The 17802-nt window shown below is 57.1% G+C and overlaps 1 protein-coding gene across 1 annotated transcript in view; it reads right to left on the reverse strand.

The window, feature by feature from the left end:
- Positions 1–3510: 3510 nt before the first annotated feature.
- Positions 3511–17802, reverse strand: part of LOC112634985 (SH3 domain and tetratricopeptide repeat-containing protein 1-like) — a 29698-nt gene continuing 15406 nt past the window's right edge. The window contains 14 exon segments of the mRNA XM_025402865.1: positions 3511–3717; positions 3720–3822; positions 3824–3853; positions 6557–6750; positions 7799–7888; positions 7891–7948; positions 8649–8770; positions 10223–10554; positions 12869–13622; positions 13625–13789; positions 13792–13841; positions 13843–14340; positions 14342–14573; positions 16215–16256. Coding sequence (XP_025258650.1) covers positions 3596–3717; positions 3720–3822; positions 3824–3853; positions 6557–6750; positions 7799–7888; positions 7891–7948; positions 8649–8770; positions 10223–10554; positions 12869–13622; positions 13625–13789; positions 13792–13841; positions 13843–14340; positions 14342–14573; positions 16215–16256 — 2792 coding nt within the window. The 3' untranslated portion in view covers positions 3511–3595.

Consider the following 17802-nt stretch of genomic DNA (forward strand, 5'->3'; position numbering starts at 1 on the left):
GATATTACTACCAATATTGCAAGGGGTGTACACCCCTCCTGTGATATTGTTTCTTATATCCAGGAAAGGAGAAGATGGCGTTACTACCAATATTGAAGAGATGTACAACCCCCATGGGATATTGTTCTAAAGATGCAGGTTGAAAGAGGTTGAGATTCCATCCAATATAACAAGGGGTGTACACCCCGCCTGTGATATGCATCATAAAACCTAGAAGAGAGAATGACATTGCTTCCAAAAACACACGGGGTGTACACCCACCCTGTGATATTGTTCCTGTCATCTAAAGGAAGAGATGATGATGCTACTCCCACTACCGGAGAAGGTACACACCCCCCTGTGCTATTGTTCCTCATAACTTGTGGGCGAGAGCATGATATTACTTCCAGTATGACAGTGGCTTGACACCCAGTCTGTGACATTGGTTCTGCACACCAACTCCGTGCCCCTCGTTTCCCATGCGTTCTCTCCTCACTATTGGAACCTCTGGGGAGGCTTTGTCTTTGGTTACAGAGGAAGAGATGAAGGGTCTGAGAGGTTAAGTAAGTTACTGGAAAGGGGTCCCGATCCAGACCCCAAGAGAGGGTTCTTGGATCTCACAGAAGAAAGAATTCGGGGCAAGTTCATAAAGTGAAAGCAAGTTTATTAGGAAAGAAAAGAATTAAAAGAATGGCTACTCTGGCCGGGCGCAGTGGCTTACTCCTGTAATCCCATAACTTTGGGATGCCGAGGCAGGTGGATCATCTGAGGTGAGAACTTCGAGACCAGCCTGGTCCAACATGGCAAAACCCTGTCTCCACTAAAATACAAAAGATTAGCTGGGTGTGGTGGCAGGTGCCTGTAGTCCCAGCTACTAGGAAGGCTGAGGCAGGAGAATCGCTTGAACCCAGGAGGCGGAGGTTGTAGTAAGCCAAGATCACGCCCACTGCATTCCAGTCTGAGCAACAGAGCAAGACTCCATCTCCCAAAAAAAAAAAAAAAAAAAAAAAAAAAAGAATGGCTGCTCCATAGGCAGAGTGGCCCCAAAGGCTGCTGGTTGCCCATTTTCATGGTTATTTCTTGATCATACGCTAAACAAGGGTTGGACTATACATGAGTGTTCCAGGAAAGGGGTTCCAGTTATTCCCAGAACTGAGAGTTTGTCCTTTCCTTTTGAGACCATGTAGGGTAACCTCCAGATGTTGCCATGGCATCTGTAAACTGTGATGGCGCTGGTGGGAGTGTCTTTTAGCAGCTAATGCATTATAATTAACACATAATGAGCCATGAGGACAATCAGAGGTCACTCTCGTGGTCATCTTGGGTTTGGTGGGCTTTGGCTGGCTTCTGTACTGCAACCTGCTTTATCAGCAAGGTCTTTATGACCTGTATCTTGTGCCGATCTCCTATCTCATCCTGTGACTAAGAACGCCTAGCCTCCTGGAAATGCGGCCCAGCAGGTCTCAGCCTCCCTTTATCCAGCCCCCATTCAAGATGGAGTTGCTCTGGTTCACGTGCCTCTGAAAAGTTGGCCTGGGTTGAATGTTCTCTAGTGTGTGGTTGTTGGAGCTGTTCCTAGGAGTAAGAAGTATTGTCAGTAGGAAATAGGCCTCTATTAGTCCTGGGGCTGGCAGTCTGCCCCAGTAGGTCGACCTCATTTTAGTGGTGACCAAACTGGGGCTCAGAGAAATCAACTCCCTCACCCCGCACCCCCAGACTGTGAGTGGTGGGCTGGGGTTTGAATGTGGGGCTTGAAGACCCATCATCTCCTCTGGTCCCCCAGTCTCTGCTGCCCAAGAGGAACAGGATGCCAGGATCCAGGCCCCTCATGGCACCAGCCAGGGTGGGTGGAGATGGGGAGGCAAAGTTCCAAAGTCCCCCGGACTCTGAGGCAGGTCGGGGGCCGAGAGCAACCCGGACCTGCGGACCCCACCCTGAGAAGAATGGCTGCAGGCTCCACCCAGCGGGCAGGAGGTCTGTGTCCTCAGTAAACGTGACGGCGCTTCCCGCTGCTCCAGCCAGGCCCAGCCGTCTTCATGTTTCCAATCATGTGGCCTCCAATTCCCAAGCTCAACCCACAGAGGCAGCGATCTGGAGTCAACATGAATGAGGCTTGTCAGCAGGTCTGACCCACTGCTTCCCGCCAGCCCCGCGGCCGGTGCTGGAAAGCTCTCTGCTGCCCCCTGGTGGGGAGGCTCGGGGCAGGGCTCTGGCTGCAAGCATGGGGCTCCCCTGTGGCGCTCCCAGAACCTCCAGGCTCTGTCACCTCTGCTGGGTGGAAAACCAACCCAGGACTGAAGCAGCAGATGGGTGCCTGATTCCTTCTCAGAGCTCCGCCCACTGGCAACTCTCTCTCCGGGCCTCAGTTTCCCCTTCCATTAAACGAGGGGCTTGGGGGATACCAAGGAGGGGTAACTGCTTAGTGAGGATGGGAGGTTTCTTCTGGGGAGATGAAAACATTTAGAAACTAGATGGCGTGAGTGGTTGCACAGGACTGTGAATGCACAAATGCCACCACATGATTTGTGTTGAAATAGTAAATCACATGCGCTGTGAATGTCACCTCATTTAAAGTGTTTAAAAGAGGGGCCTGGGAGAGTGCAGTGTATGTGAGAATCACATGGGACACCCACAGTCTCTGAACCTCGGTTTCCTTGCTGTAAACTGGCAAAGAGACCGTGTGAGCTGTGTTCCTGGAGCCAAGAGATTCCAAGAAGGAAAACCTGGGACTCCTGGGACTGGGATGAGGGCCGGGGGCCAGAAGAGGAGGGGTATGTGGGGACGGCTGGGGGGCAGCCCAGATAAGGCTTTCAACACTGGACAGCAGCGTCTACACAGGCAGTCTGTGTAGATCCCTGCATCTCACTTCCCGCAGGGCTGACCAGTGGCCAGAGGTGGGACTGGCCAGGCTCGGCCCAGCCAACTCAGGGAGCAGAGGACACTGAGTGTGAGGGATCCCTGGGGCCACCCTCACTGGGCTGTGGCTCTCCTGACATCACAAGAGAGGACAAGGAGTTGACTTTGGGTCCTAATGGGGGACACCTTCCTGGCAGCAGGGTGGTGTGTTGGTCAGTGTACTGGGCTCTGTGTCTCCGCCCCTACCTGCTGTGTGACGGTGGGCCAGACACTTAACCTCTCTGTGCCTCTGTTTCTTCAATGCTGAACAGGGGCACTAGCAGCCCCCACATCCGGGCACAGTGGCCTGAAGGTTAAAGGCAAGAGTGGTATGAGACCTACAGCAAAAGCTCTGAGCAGGGAGAGCAGGGAGCTGCTCAGGGAGTTCCACCACCATCTCCCCTCTGGCCGCCAAGGAAACCGAGGCTCATGGTGACCTGGCCCAAGTCTGTTGGACTCGGGGTCCTTCTCATCCCCAAGATCAGAGGGCTGCCACCAGGGAAGGAGCTGGCCCCTAGTAGACACACCCCAGGAAGCACACAGGGAAGGATGCCCTGGGGACTTTGGTAGGTTATTGCAAAAAAAAAAAAAAAAAAAAACTTTATTGCTATTTGACCCCTGCTTTCATGCCTCCATTTCCCAGAAAATGAGCCACGGGAGACACCAGGAGAGGCAGGAGACCATTCTCCTTGCACAAAACCCACTCCCTCGGATGCTGTCCTCAGCGAGGGTGGCTGGGGCCCAACCAGGGGGCCCACCCGCAGAGTGGCAGAGGCGGCAGGTGGACCCTGCGGCTGTTGAGCTCTGTGGTGAAGGTCCTGGCCTTCTGGTAGAAGAGGAGGACGTCTTGCGGTCCAGGAGGAAGTTCTGGTAGATGGTGGCCAGCTGCGTGTAGATCTTCAGCTGTGCCTTCTTGTTGCCCAGGTCCACGGTGGCTGCCAGTGCCAGCTTGGTAGTACCCGGCTGCATCAAACGGGTCCTGAAGGGGACAGGCCATGCTCAGCAAAAGGGGGACTCGGAGCCTGTCTTCCCAGAGGCCGTTCCTGTCTCCAGGTCATTCCACATGTCCAGCCAATGCTGGCTCACCCCATGTGCCCTGAAGCCTGTGACACTGCTGTGGTCTCAGCTGCAGGAGGTGGGGATGACCCTGACACCCCTCGAATACTTCCTGACTGTCCCTACGCCCCCACTCACATCAAGCCTCCTGCCCCAGTCCCACCCTCTCTGCAGGCAGTGGCTGCTTTCCCCATGGGCTGAGGTCAGGGCAGATCCTGCCTGCTCTGAGAGTTCCATGCAGGACCCATGGCTCCAAGCCCCAGCAGGGGCACAGCGTTGAGTGACACAGGCTCCCCTCTGGCCCCTGTCCTTGCTGACCATTTCCAGGCCCTCCACGGGCCAGGCCAGGTACAAAACCATCTCCCAGGTGTCCTCTCTGGCAATATTCCCTGAAATATTGACGGAGTGTGACTCCCCAGACATCCACTCCCATTTTCAATGCATCTTTGGCTCAAACTCACCATCCCTGGGTTGGCCTCCCAGACCACCTCCTTGACCGTCCCACCCCCCACCCGGCTTCTCCCCAGGTGCCTCCTCCACATGGGGGTCACCCAAGGGACCTAAGACTCGTGCCTGGCCTGTCCCCCTTTACCATCTCAAGATGGCTCCCAGAGCCAAGGACAAAGTCCAAGATGCAGCAGTCCATTCCCTGACTGCCCTGCCCCACACACGGAGCAGGGGCATGAGAAGGCCCTGAGTCACCGCCCAGCCGAACACTGGCCTCTGTGCTGGGTGTATGGCTGAGCCTAACGTCCTTGCTCCCAGGCTGAGGGACCTGGGAGTGAACACTGACCATACAGGGTGGCCCGGCCTGTGGTAGAGGGAAACCCAGAAGCCTGTGGGGGGCCCAGGAGGCCCCAGACTCAGCCAGGGGTGGGAGGCAAGGGCTTCCTGAAGGAGTGGGGGCAGCCCAACTAAACAGGAAAGAGCCAGCCAAAGCATACGTCTCTGCGTATGCGTGTGTGTGCGCCTGTGTGTGTGCTCCAGGAAGGAGTTGCTCAGTGCAGGCAGGCCTATGCCTGTGTGTGTGTATGCCTGAGTGTGCATGTGCCTGTGCATTTCAATGTGCCTGTAGTGTGTGCAGCAGCTAGTGAGTGGCAGGCTGAGCCAGGACACACCTAATCCACCCTATTCCAGGGCTCACTCTCATGTGTAAACTAAAGGGGACCCCATTTTAGAGGCAATCGGCAAGGATGCCCATTTACCCCTGCCTCTCCGCCAGCCTTCCAGGCCCCATCCAACCCGGCTTTCTCCCCCACTCCTCTGGGCCCGGGGTACAGAGCCTCCTATACAAGGAGGAGGGCGTGGCCTTGGAAAGACAGCCTCCCTTGGGAATTCCGAGGGGGCCTTCCTGTGGGAAGCTGGCCTGCGCTGACAGCATAGTCACAATGAGGCCCAGAGGGCTGTGCCCCTCAACCCCAACCGTGGACGTTGGCCTCTCAGGTACTACTTGGCCCTTTCCTTCCTCCTGGGCAGGCGGAGTGGACAGCAGGCTTGACCAAGAGAGAGAAAGGCCCCTCCTGGGAGGCCCGTCCCCTGGATTCCAGGTGAGCCCCTGAGCAGTGAGCAGCGTCCCTCTGGGCCTGACACCTGGCACCTCCCTGTCTGGCTGGGACTTGGGAGGCCACCGGGACAGCTTCTGAGCACCAGGTGTCGCCAGCACTGGGCGGGGGCCTCCCAAGCAGCCCCAGGCCTGTGGTGGGGGATTCGGGGTGGGGTCTTAGGGCTGCCCCTGCTCCTCATGTTGTTCTAAGGTCCCCAAGATCTCAGTCCCTGGACTGGAGCGCCCTGGCCCCTCAGCCCATAAGGAGCACTGACGCAGTGCTGGTGCGATGCTGAGGAGGGGTGGGCACCTGCTGGATGGAGGGGTGCAGGCATCCCAGGTCTGAGTCTGCCAGTCCCAGCTCTCCACCCCTGCAGGACTGGGGGCAGAGGGAGTACAGGTTCCAGCACCTTCCCTCGAGACAGACCCGACCCAGCAAGGCCTCAGTCTGGTTGGCTTGGGCCCCGCCCCATTGCACCTGCCCTGCGCTGGGGTTTCCCTGTCTGTGAAGCACATGGTAAGACACTGGCCCCACCCCAACCTTCCTGGGTGATGTGAAGATTCAAGGTGTCTCAGGACTCCGGGAAGGAGCTGCTCAGTGCGGGCTGGCACCCCGGGCAGGCTTCCTAGAGGAGGCGCTGGGATTTGGGTTGGATCTTGTAATGTGGATGGATCTTGTAATGTGGATTCAACATGAGGATGATGCCATCCTCCTAAATGTCCTCCTCCTGGCCCTGTTTTTGTTAAATGCAACTTGACACTTGACTGTCAAGACTCAGCTTTGGTGTCACCTCCTCCAGGAGGGCCTCCCGACTACGATCCCCCTTTACCCAGAGGCCAGCATTGCCCGCTCATGTGTCAGCCTCTCTGGCTGAGACTGAGTTCTTGAGGGTGGGGCCTGGCCAGCTTTGGGAGCTGGGTTGTATCTGCTAACCTTGCCGGCTCCTCCAGCTGGGTGCAGAGCTCCAGGGAGGCCACTGGGCCATTCCTAAGGAAGGCTGGAACCCAGGACTCTGGGATCTGGGTGGAGATCCCACTCCAAGGGGGCCGGGAACACCCCGAGCCCTGCCCCTCCCCACCCACCTTCAGGTCGTAGATGATGTCACCGAGCACCAGGTACACCTTCAGGTAGTAGAGGGTCTCCTCGTCGAACTCCAGCGGCGAGTTGCAGAGCGACAGGGCCTTGAGGTAGAAGTGCTCCGCCAGCTTGCCATCGCCCAGCTGCTGGTGCAGGGTGGCCAGCCGGTGGTAGGCCACGCACTCATTCAGCCGGTCCCCTGGGGTGCAGGCCAAAGGGGCAGGGGTGAGGACGTGGCTTCCTGGGGCAGGCAGGGCACAGGCCCCTTAGGAGCAGGTATGCAGACCCCGGGCAGCACCTGGCTTGCCTCCAGACACCTGTGGTCACCTGGGCAGCTCTGGCCAGTCCCTTCCGGGTTCCCAGACTCACTTTCCCATCTGCAAAGCAGAACTAATAAGGCCTGCCCCCGTCTACTGTGAGGCTTTGGCAAGTCGGACTTGGATGGCCCAGCTCTGCCTACACATAGCCACCTGCCTTTGCTCACTGGTTTTAACCAAGGGGCGCCCAGAAGCCATGCAGTCCAGGTGCTCCCGGGCACCAGGGCTCCAGGCAACCCACAGACGTGACATCCGACTCCTGGGTGTGCCACAGTTAGAGCCCCCTACCCTGGGGAGTCACTGCGTGCCTGAGCTCCAGGTTCCCCCACAGATGCGCAAACCCACCTCGGCTGTCTCTGATATCCTCCCCTTTTCAGGGCGAGTGCCGTGGAGCCAGCATTCAATGCATTCCCACACAGCTGCACACCTACTGTGTACTGGGCCCCGGGGCACAAGGCGCTGGGGCATGCGGCCTGCCCAGGGCTCCCTGTGTCTGGAGGAAGACAACCCTGGCACAGCACCAGGGGATGCCCGGCCTTAAGGGGCAGACTGCTGGAAGGGGAACTGGGACTTCATCAGCCAGAGAGCCGTGTGCTTGATGAGGGTGGGAAGGGCACAAGAGAAAGGGAATATGCCATTCAGCCTGGCACAGGGACCAACGAGATGCCTGGCATGTCTGGAAGGCAGAGACCACACTGGGCAGCCCTTGTGGTCAGCAGCGGGAAGAGGCAGAGGAAGCAGAGCTCAGCCAGGCAGGGGGCTCTGCACCGCGTGAGAGACCTCGGGATGTGCCCCACGGCTGGACCGGGAAGCCAGCTGGGCAGGGGACCAGGAAAATCTGGCAGGTGTTTCAGCTCCTGCCCTGAAGACCTGGAGGCTGGGCTCTGGCAAAGTGTGGCTCCTGGCAGGGTGGGGGCTCAGGGGACTTACCCAGAGTGATGTTGAGTGCTAGGGCCATGTGGGCAAACTCCAAGCCCTCCTGGGGTTCCTCCAGTGTGGCCAGCAGTGCCACCAGCTTGTGCACAGCCGCAGCTCTGCCTTGTGGTTCCCCGTAGTCACTGCCAAGAGCAGCACCCGGTTCTACCACACAGGCAGGTGGGGTCAGGCTTCCCGCAGCACCCACCTTGCCCAGCGCCCTCCTCAGAGCTTGAACATGTGCTTGGAGCTTCCCACGCCCCAGCTACACCTGGATCTCGACACAGCTCTGTGCTCTGGGATAACGCACGGGTCAAACGCCAAAGTTAGGGGCCGAAGAGTCACCTGAGGCCCATCCAGCTACACGGGGCAGCCTCAGACCAGCCTCTCCCACCTGGGCACCGGGGGTCTGACGCGGGGGAGCCGGCACTCCTCTCTGCTCTAAAAACACATTTATCTGTGCCCAGGGCTGAGCCACACCGTGAGCTCAGAGGAAGGGAGAGGCCGTCCCCGCTTCGGGCTGCATGTAGTCCTGGACCTCCCACTGACATGCTGTGTCCTTTGACATGTCCCTGTGCCTCTCTGAGCCTCAGTTTCCTCATCTGTAAGATGGGGACAGGATTTCCTGCTCATGGTTGCTTGAGATCATCAGGTACAAAGGTAAGGCCATTGCCATGTCCAGGCCCCAAGCGTTTGTCCCGGGCAGGGGGCACAGTCAATATTCCCGGTGAGACCACTAGGAAACTAAGCATGTGCATGGGTGGCCCTGCCTCCAGGTGGGAGGCCTCTGCCCTGCCACACCTGTGCCTCAGCCCTCCAGGTGCCCCCCTGAGGCCCACCCACATCAGCCCACAGGCCAGCTCACCCAGTAGAAGGACACGGCTTTCTCCCGCTCCCAGGTCCCATTGAAGAAGGTGTCTCCAGCTGCCTCAAACAGCTCCAGCCCCAGGTTGGGGTCGCCTGTGTACAGGGCCACATTCTGTGCCCCTGAAAGGAGGCAGAAGTTCCCTCAAGACCCACACCTGGCGAGGTGGCCATGCCCACCTTCGCCAGCCTCCTTCCTCTCACATACTGCAGGCACACCTGAGCATTTTTCAGACCCTGTGCATTAGGGCTGCCCCCACCACTGGCATGAGGACAATGAACTGATGAACCTGAGTGACAGGAGGTGACCGAGCAGCTGCAGCCCAGAAGCCTGACACCTGTGAATCCTACCACCAGGGCTAGCCCTAGCCCACTCTCCCTGCACCCAAACCAGTCTCCATGGCCCCCAGATTGCTGGGAGCCCATACCCCTGGCTCCTTTCCGCATTGCCACATCCCTGCCACAGCTCCGGGCCGCACACCAACAGTGTTTGTGGGTGGGCCTGGTCCCCTCTTGGCCATGAGCTCTTGATCCCTCTCCTCAGCTCAAGGAGGTATACAGCAGGTGCTCAATGATGAAAGCTTCACCAGGTTCGTGGGTTTCACAAGTTGTTCCAGATCACACTGTTTGGGAAAGCCTCTAAAAACAGCCGCTAAGATAGATGCATTTTGTAAGGAGATGTGCCACGTGTTGCTTGGAGCAGGTTCTTCGGTGTGTTAACTGAGTGGCCACATTATTTGAGCATGTGCTGTATACCAGCAGGTGCTGGGCACTGAGGGGCCACGCCTCTGCCCTCAGGGAGAAGATGCTGGCCACTGGGGGAGGATATGAGGGAACCAGTTGGACGGAGGGAAAAGGCATACAACAGATGCTCAGCAGTGGCTTAGGAATGAGTGGATGGATGGATGGGTGTGTGGATAGACGGATGCTTGGGTGGACGGACAGATGAATGGGTGGGTGGTTAGAATGATGTGTGTATGTATGGGTGGGTAGAAAATGTATGGATGGGTGGAGGGCAGATGATGTATGTACATATGGATGGATAGATGGGTGGATAGACAAATGTATGGATAAACAAATGGACAGATGAATGGAGGGATGTATTAATAGGTAGATTGGTGGGTAGATGGATGGGGGAATAGATGGAAGGATGAAGAGGAGGATGGATGATGGAAGGATGAACAGGAGGTGAGTGGATAGATGGATGGAAGGAAGGATGAATAGGTGAATGGATGGTTGGATGGATGGACAGACAGGTGAATGGATGGATGGATAGAAAGATGAACAGCTAAATGGATGGATAATGGAAAAATAGGTGAACAGATGGATGATGGAAGGATAGATGAACAGTTGGATGGACAGGTGAATGGATGATAAAAGGATGGATGGATGATAGATGGATGGACCCACAGGTAAACAGGTGATGGAAGGATGAATGGATGGATGGGTGAATAGATGGATGATAAAAGGATGGATGAATGGACAGATGGATGAACAGGTAAATAGATGATGGAAGGATGAATGGATGGATGGACAGAGTGAACAGCACAGGGGCCCTCCAGCAGCCCTTGCCACTCACCTGGATGTACAGGTCCACCAGCTCGCTCTGCCGCAGGATGTAATAGATCTTCCCTGCTTGCAGCCAGGCATGCGCCGCCTCTTTCTTCTGGAGGTCAATGAAAATCCCCAGACTTCGTTTGGTGTAGTCCAGAGAGGATTTGTAGGCCCTGGAATCAGACACAGATGTCAGAACAAGGGCTCCCATCCTCCTGGAACCAGTCTGCCTCCTCCCGTGGGTCTGGTGACAGATGAATCTGGAATGTGGGGACTGGGAACGACCCTCTTGTGTGTGCAGTGTTCTGCCCTTCCCAGGCTGCTGGGAGAGCCAGGGTGAACACACGCGGCATGGAAAAGATCAAGGACATCCTTCTGAAGGAATTGAGCATCGTGCTGCCCTGTGGCAGGAGGAGTGTGCTAGCCCATCACCCCTGCCTCCCAGACATGGCCTGTGTCTTCTCCAGACGCACCAGGAGCCGTTAGTGTTCAGAGGCTATCTAGGCCGATGGTTCTTGAGATGTGCAGGTATCACAGTCACCCAGAGGCCTGTCCGTATAGCTTACTGGCCCTGCCCCTAGAACTTCCGGCTTCACAGGCCTGGGGCAGACCCTAGAACTCCCACTTGCCACAAGCTCCTAGGTGACATGGATGCTGCTCTGCTGGTCCAGGCACCACACTTTGAGAAGCATGGCTTTAGCACACTGGCCTGTTTTCCTTCTGTGAACCCGAGGCCAAGACTGGAGCCAGTCTCCCGGGTCGCCATGGAATCTGGCTCCTTCCCTGCTCTGTCAGTAAGTCCGACACTCGAGGAGGTGTAACTGCAGCAATGTCACCGGGCCCTGTGGGTGGGGTGGCCAGGGCCATGGTTACCCCACCACATCTGGATGCTCGGGGGAAGCCGAGTGGGCCACTATGGAATGTGAGACCTTGAAACCCTGCCCCAGGGAAGCAGGTGACACAACTGGCTCTGTCTTCTGTGGAAAGAAGCCACAGGTGGCTGCTGTGGTCACATTTAAGGGGACAGATGGTCAAGAGTGAAGACTCGGGGCAGGCAGAGGTCAGATGACAAAAGCTACCCTAGTAGGAAGAACAGCCCAGATTGCACGTACTGCCTCTGCTGGGGTTGAGATGACCTTTGGGGAGGTGTGCAGGCAGGGATGGGAAGACGTGTCACCCAACAAGCGAGGCTCAAGCTGGGACTCACGGGCCATCTGCAGCCCTGGGACGACCCCAGGCCCAGCAGCTCAAAGAATCTGATGCCAAGAAACCAAATGATCCCAAGGACAGGGGCTGCTGGGGCCCTGGGCCAGCTTCCCTGTGCCCCCCCACTTGCCCTGCTCCCCCGCCCTCTTTGTGCCCCTTCCCGCGGTGGGGGTTGGGCGCTGGGTTCCTGGAGGGTCTCCTTCCAGAGAATGCCCCTGGGGAAGAAGCCTGGGTCTGAACCCTCTACCCCTCCTTGGGCAGATGTGTGGGACTGGGGCCCCTTCACACGGTCCTTTCCAAAATCTTATCCCTCCTAGGGCCAGGAATGGGTGCCCGGCCTGTGCTGGGAAATGGGCAGATTTAGCCACAGCCCCTGGGGCTCTGGGCCAGGCCACAGGAGACCCCTCTAGTCTCACTATGCCATGACGTCCATCCTGGGAGGATGGACAAAGCGCTGCAAGGCAGAGGGGATCCGCAACAGCATCCCTTGTCTTGGCCATTTCCCTAGACTCAACTTCCCCATCTATCCTCTGCGGCCTAGATTTCGGACAGCCCTGCCCACCTACTGTCCGTTCACTGCTCAGTCTGCAGTGACTGTTCTATAGCACTCCATGGCTCCCCAGTGCTCTTGGGGAAAAGGCCAAGCCACAGCCTGAGGCCCCAGGCCCTGCTTAGCCCTCCAGAAGAGCTTCTCACCATCCAGCACCGAACCCACCCACTCCCAACTCTGCACCTCCCTGCGTAAGCCCGGCTCACTCACCCCTGCTCACACTCCCGCTCACTCACCACCATTCACTCACCACCACTCGCCCACCGCCACTCATCCTCACTGGCTCACCCCTGGGCCTTCACACAGGCTACACCACCAGCCCCTCCCCGCCCCCACCACCATCACCTATTACTTGACTAAATCCAATCAACCCTCTGGTCCCAGACTAAAGAGTCTTCCCGAACCCGGGGCCAAGTGCTGCCCCACCATCACACCACTCATCCTTTTGTGGCTTCTCTGGCCTGAAGCTCATTCCTACATTCAGCCACTGCCACCTGAGGACCCCCACAAGCCCCATTTGTGGGTGGCGCCTGGCACACACTGCACAGCAAGCTTTTGCATGAACCGCTCTGCGGCTTTCGGCAATCGCCTGCCCGATGTCCTCCGTGAAGTGGGATGACAGGTGCACAGGCTGCCAACATACCAAGCAGATAACATGGGCACAAGAACCGGCATTCAGGGCCTGGCTCATGGAGGGGCCCCAAGTCCCAGCTCAGCAGAGCCTGCCTTGACCCCAGGGTTATATCTAGGGATTCCCAGCACGCAGGCCTTTCAGTGCTCAAGGCAAGATTGTCCCTGGGCAAACCAGGAAGAACTGGCTGCCCCAGTAGGCACAGAGGGCCTGGCCCTGCATGGGAACGGCCTGTCTCCAGGGCACTTGCCAACATCTGCTGTTGGCCATGACTTAGCACTTTTGATGGTAGAAAAACCACTTGTAATGAATCACAAATTCCAGGTGTGCCCTGACCCGAGTGGCCCCGGAAGGTGCACAGGACGACCCGGGGCACCCATTCTCCACATGGCCCATCTCCACGGCGACCAGATGGGCCCACTCGTAGTAGCCCTTGCCCTGCTGAGCCGGGCCCTGGTGGGTGCAGAGGTGACCCAGCTGCAGGAGCACGTGGGTGAAGTCCCGGCCACACTCCCTGCAGGGCAGCCTCGAGAACAGCCTCATGGCCTCCAAGAGGTAGTGCTGGGCCAGCCTACTGGCACCTGCGTGCAGGCACAGAGCCCCGAAGTTGGCCAGCACCACTGCCTGGTTCCTCCGCTGGTCCAGGTCCCAAGCCACCCATAGGGTGCGGTAGTAGCCTTCAGCTGCCTGCCTCATCCGGCCCGTCCTCTTCAGAGCCACAGCCACCATGTTGGCATGCACACCCTCCTGGTCCTCGCTGGCCACCACTGCATCCTGGACAGACTGCAGGATGTGCAGGGCCACTGGGCTCTGCCCCTGAAGCACGTGCAGCCAGGCCACAGCCACCAGGCGGTCCACGATGGCACGGACTCTGGCAACAGCACTGGCTTCCACTACCTGAGTCATGAAGGTGATGGCCGGGCCGTGGTAGCCATGGTGGCTGTACAGCTGGGCCAGGCTGGCGTGGAGAAGGCCGCACAGCGCCTGGCCTGTGCCCGGGGTTAGGGAGGCCAGCGCTCGCCTGAGGTAGTGGGGAGGCTGTGGGGCTGGAGGACGTTCTGGAGCACCAGGTTCACGCTCCTCAGTGAGCCGGCCAGCGAGTCCCGTGCCCTCAATGAGGCCACCTTGACACAGCTCAGCACCAGGTGGGGCAGGCACTTGCAGCTGCAGATGTCAGCCAGGAGTAGGTGACAGTCTGAAGCCACGCAGCCTCTGGGGCTCCCGAGTCCCTGTGGAAAAGCAGTAGCCGCTCTAGGCAGGGCCTCCTCGGGCTTCTTGAGGTACACGTGGTGCCTGGCCAGCAGGAAGCAGGCCCGGGCCTCGGCCTGCAGGCTCTGGCCACCCACCGCCCGCCGTAGAGCCAGCTGCAGGAGCTCCCCCTCCACCTCGGTGCTGCAGATGTGCCCAGGCGTCCCCAGGAGCAGGGCCACAGCTTTGGGAACCACCTGTGTATACTTCTCCCGGTTCTTCTGCTTCCAGTAAATGCTGGCCAGGTTGGTGTACACAGCCACCAACAGGAACAGGTCCCCAAAGCTGCCCTCCAGGGCCCCCGGTGCTTCCTCAAAGTACACCCAGGCCTGGGACAGCTTGAGCCTCCTGCTGCGCAGCCGCCCCAGAAGGAAGCAGAGCCTGGCCAGGGCCGTGACGAGGCCAGCTTTCTTGGCCACCCCTCGGGCCTGTGCCAGGCGCCCAGTCAGCTCCTCATCGCTAAAGCTGCAGAACACGCTGCTCAGCCATGGCAGCGCCACGTCAGCTGGCCTTGTACCCGGGGGCGTTCAGGAACAGCAGCAGTGAGCTCAGGGCCTCTGGGTCCTCCCAGTCGTCCTCAGCTTCCAAGCAGAAGGAGAGCTCCTCAGGGTCCTGCAAACTCACGTTGCGGGATGCTGGAGGCAGCCTGGGCAGGTCTTTGTTACATTTTTCCAGAACATTCTTCATCTTCTGCAGGGTCTCCTGTGACTCCGGGCCCAGGCAAGGTGGAGGTATTTCTGCAAGTCACAAAAACACCTAGACAGATTAGAGTCCAGCAGTGAGTCCTTGGTCCACTGGGGACAGGGTCCCCGCATCCCCGCCCTCTGTGTCCCTGGTGCAGCTTGCCATGAGCCCTTGAGAATTATGTGCAATGCAAACCCGGGGCCTGGAGCACGTAGGAACTCCGGCACTATGGGGACAGAACACGCAGGCCTGTGGCCTGACTCTCCTACAAAATCACCCTCCTGTCCTGCTTTGTCGCCCACCTGACGGCGTGGTTTTAGGGCCCTATGTCAGCTCAGTGATCCCTCAGAGATGCCTTTTCAGGCCCCCCGATGGGGTACAGGAATCCATGAAATCCCCAACAGCCAATCAGAGCTATTGATCAGCTCAAAAGTTGCTATGCAAAATTGGTAAAGCCACTGATGGCACAGGACAGGGGTGTTGTACCCATGTACCCAGCTCCGTGCAGGGAACCAGACCATCCCTGCAGGAAGGATGGGAAAGTTTCCAGGCCCCTGTGGCCACCTTCACCTTGGATGGTCTGAAAACCTGAAGCCCACAGTTCCTAAAGGGTTAACAAAGGCCAGGCTGCTCAAGCAGCCCGCTGGCGCCTGCTGGCTTCTTAGCCAAAGCCCCCTCCCAGAGGTGAGTTAACAAGCGCATTTCCTGTTGGAAAACCTGGGATGAAAGGAGGCATTACTGGGAAGGAAAAAACCTAGATTTAAACAGACTCTGTTTCAAGCTCACATGTAAAAGGTATTTTCAATACAAACTGTCTCCTTATTCGTCTGTAAAGCCTCGGAATTAAAAAAATAAATATGATTTAGAGACAAATGTCTGACTTGACTACACTAGATTAGCTAAGAAATCTTCCCCACCTGGCAGAGGCACACAGCCCCTCCCAGCCACTACCCTGGCCTCCAGGGCAGCTGGAGAGCCACGTGCCTTTGCTCCAGGGACTTTGGCAGAGGGTGGAACCACCCCGTCCCCGAGGCAAACCTACAACAGCCTTCCCTTCCCCACTGGCTTCCCGGGCTGCCTCTGGGACCTTGTGCCTGCATCCCAAATGTACTGGGATGGATCCTATTCCCAGGGAACTTCCAAGGGCCCTTGGGGCGTCCACATCACCAGGCTGTCCACATACGGACCCTGTGTGAGGGGAAGAGACAGAGCCATAGAGGGGAGACGGGAGGGCCTCCCTGAATCAGCCCCTCAGGAAGGAGCAGACCCTTCAGGGACCTCAGTTGAGGCCCCTGCAACCTAAGACTCTGAATTCTGCCACCCGCTGAGGGTAGTGTGGCCTCCCATCTCTGAGGCAGAGCACAGGGTGAGCTGCAGCTTCTCCAGGTCATGAGAAAGGAACCCACAGCTACACGTGGGCCCCAGCAGTGGAAAGGATGCCCCACCTCGCTCGGGGACCAGGCGGGGGCCAGCATGTTCACTGGAAGAAGTGTGGGACCCCACAGCCTCCAGTGCCAGAGTAGACGGGAGGTTCAGGCCCACCTCAGGTGACGTCCCCCAAGCCCCCAGCCCACACCGCAGAGGGGTGACAGCCGGATCCAATGCCCACCATACTCAGCTCTGTGACTTCCCCCGGCATTACTCCAAGGCCCAGCTCATAACCAGAGGAAGCCTGAGCCACCGGCAAAACCCACCTCGTTCCTGCGGCTGCTCAGTCTCAGCTTCCTCTTCTGAGTCTGGCAAAGGAGAAAAGAGAAGCCATCAACACCCCCAGCCAGTGCCTCTGGTCCCACGTCAGCTTGAGCTGGGTGTCGGTGTTGCAGGGTGAGAGCATTGCAGGGTGCAGGGGTTGAAAGTAATATCATCCTCTTCCCTCCTGGATCATGGGAACAACATCACTGGGGGGTGTACACTTTCTGCGATATTGGGGGTAACATCGTCTTCTGTGCCTTGGAATATTAAGGACAATATCACGGGGGGGGGGGCGTGTACATCTTCTACAATATTGGGAATAATATTATCCTCTCTCCCCCTGCAAATTCGGAAAGATATCACAGAGTGGGTGTTCACCTCCTGCGATATGGGGATTAATACCATCTTCTCCCCTTCCGGATATCAGGAAGAGTATCACACGGGGGTGCACAGTGTCTACGATACTGGGAGTAATATCAACCTCTCGGCCTTGAGATATTAGGAACAATATCCCAGACTGGGTGTACGCCTCCTGCTCTATGGGGAGTCATATCATCCTCTCCCTTCCAGGATATTAATAACAATATCTCATGGCGAGTGAACACAGCCTGCGATACTGGAATTATTATCTTCTTCTCCCCCTCCGGATACTAGGAACAATATCACAGAAGAGCTGTACCCTCCCTGCGATATTGGGAGTAATATCATACACTTCTTCTGTGAATATTAGGAGCAATATCACCGGGTGGCTGTCCGTTCATTGCTATGTTGGGAGTCATGTCATACTCTACCCCCCTGGATGTTAGGATCAGTGTCACGGGGTGAATGTACACCTACTGCGATATTAAAACTAATATCATGCTCTCTGTCCCTGGATATTAGGAATGACATCACAGGTAGGCGTACACCCCCTGCGGTATTAGAAGCAATAATATTATAAATTAGTAAACATCAATGATCGATTTTAATAATTATCAGGCTGGTCTCGAACTCTTGACCTCAGGTGATCTGCCCACCTCGGCCTCCCAAAGTGCTGGAATTACAGGCATGAGCCACTGCGCCCGGCCAACACTTCTTGACATCTCTTTTTGGACCTCAAATTTAGCATGCCCAAAACGTACTTTTGATTCCCTCTGCCATAACCCACTCCTCCCAGTCTTCCTGATCCCAATAACAGCATCTCTAGTCTTCCAGTTACTCAGGCCAAAATCCTTGACATCATCCTTAAAACTTCTTTTTCTCTCTCTTGCCATCCAACCCATTTAAACTCTTCTTTCAAAATATATGCCAGACCTAATCACTTCTCACCTTCCTCATCATTTCCAACCAGGTCCAGCCCTCATCATAGCGCTCTAGGTAACTGCAAAAGCCTCCCAATCGCCAGGCACAGTGCCTCACGCCTGTAATCCCAGCACTTTGGTAGGCCAAGGCAGGTGGATCATCAGAGGTCAGGAGTTCAAGACCAGCCTGGCCAACATGGTGAAACCCCCCTACTAAAAATACAAAAAATTAGCCGAGCATGGTGGTGGGCGCCTGTAATCCCAGCTATTTGGGAGGCTGAAGCAGGAGAATCACTTGAACTCAGAAGGC

Source organism: Theropithecus gelada, chromosome 11, assembly GCF_003255815.1.
Source record: "Theropithecus gelada isolate Dixy chromosome 11, Tgel_1.0, whole genome shotgun sequence".
NCBI lineage: Eukaryota > Metazoa > Chordata > Mammalia > Primates > Cercopithecidae > Theropithecus > Theropithecus gelada.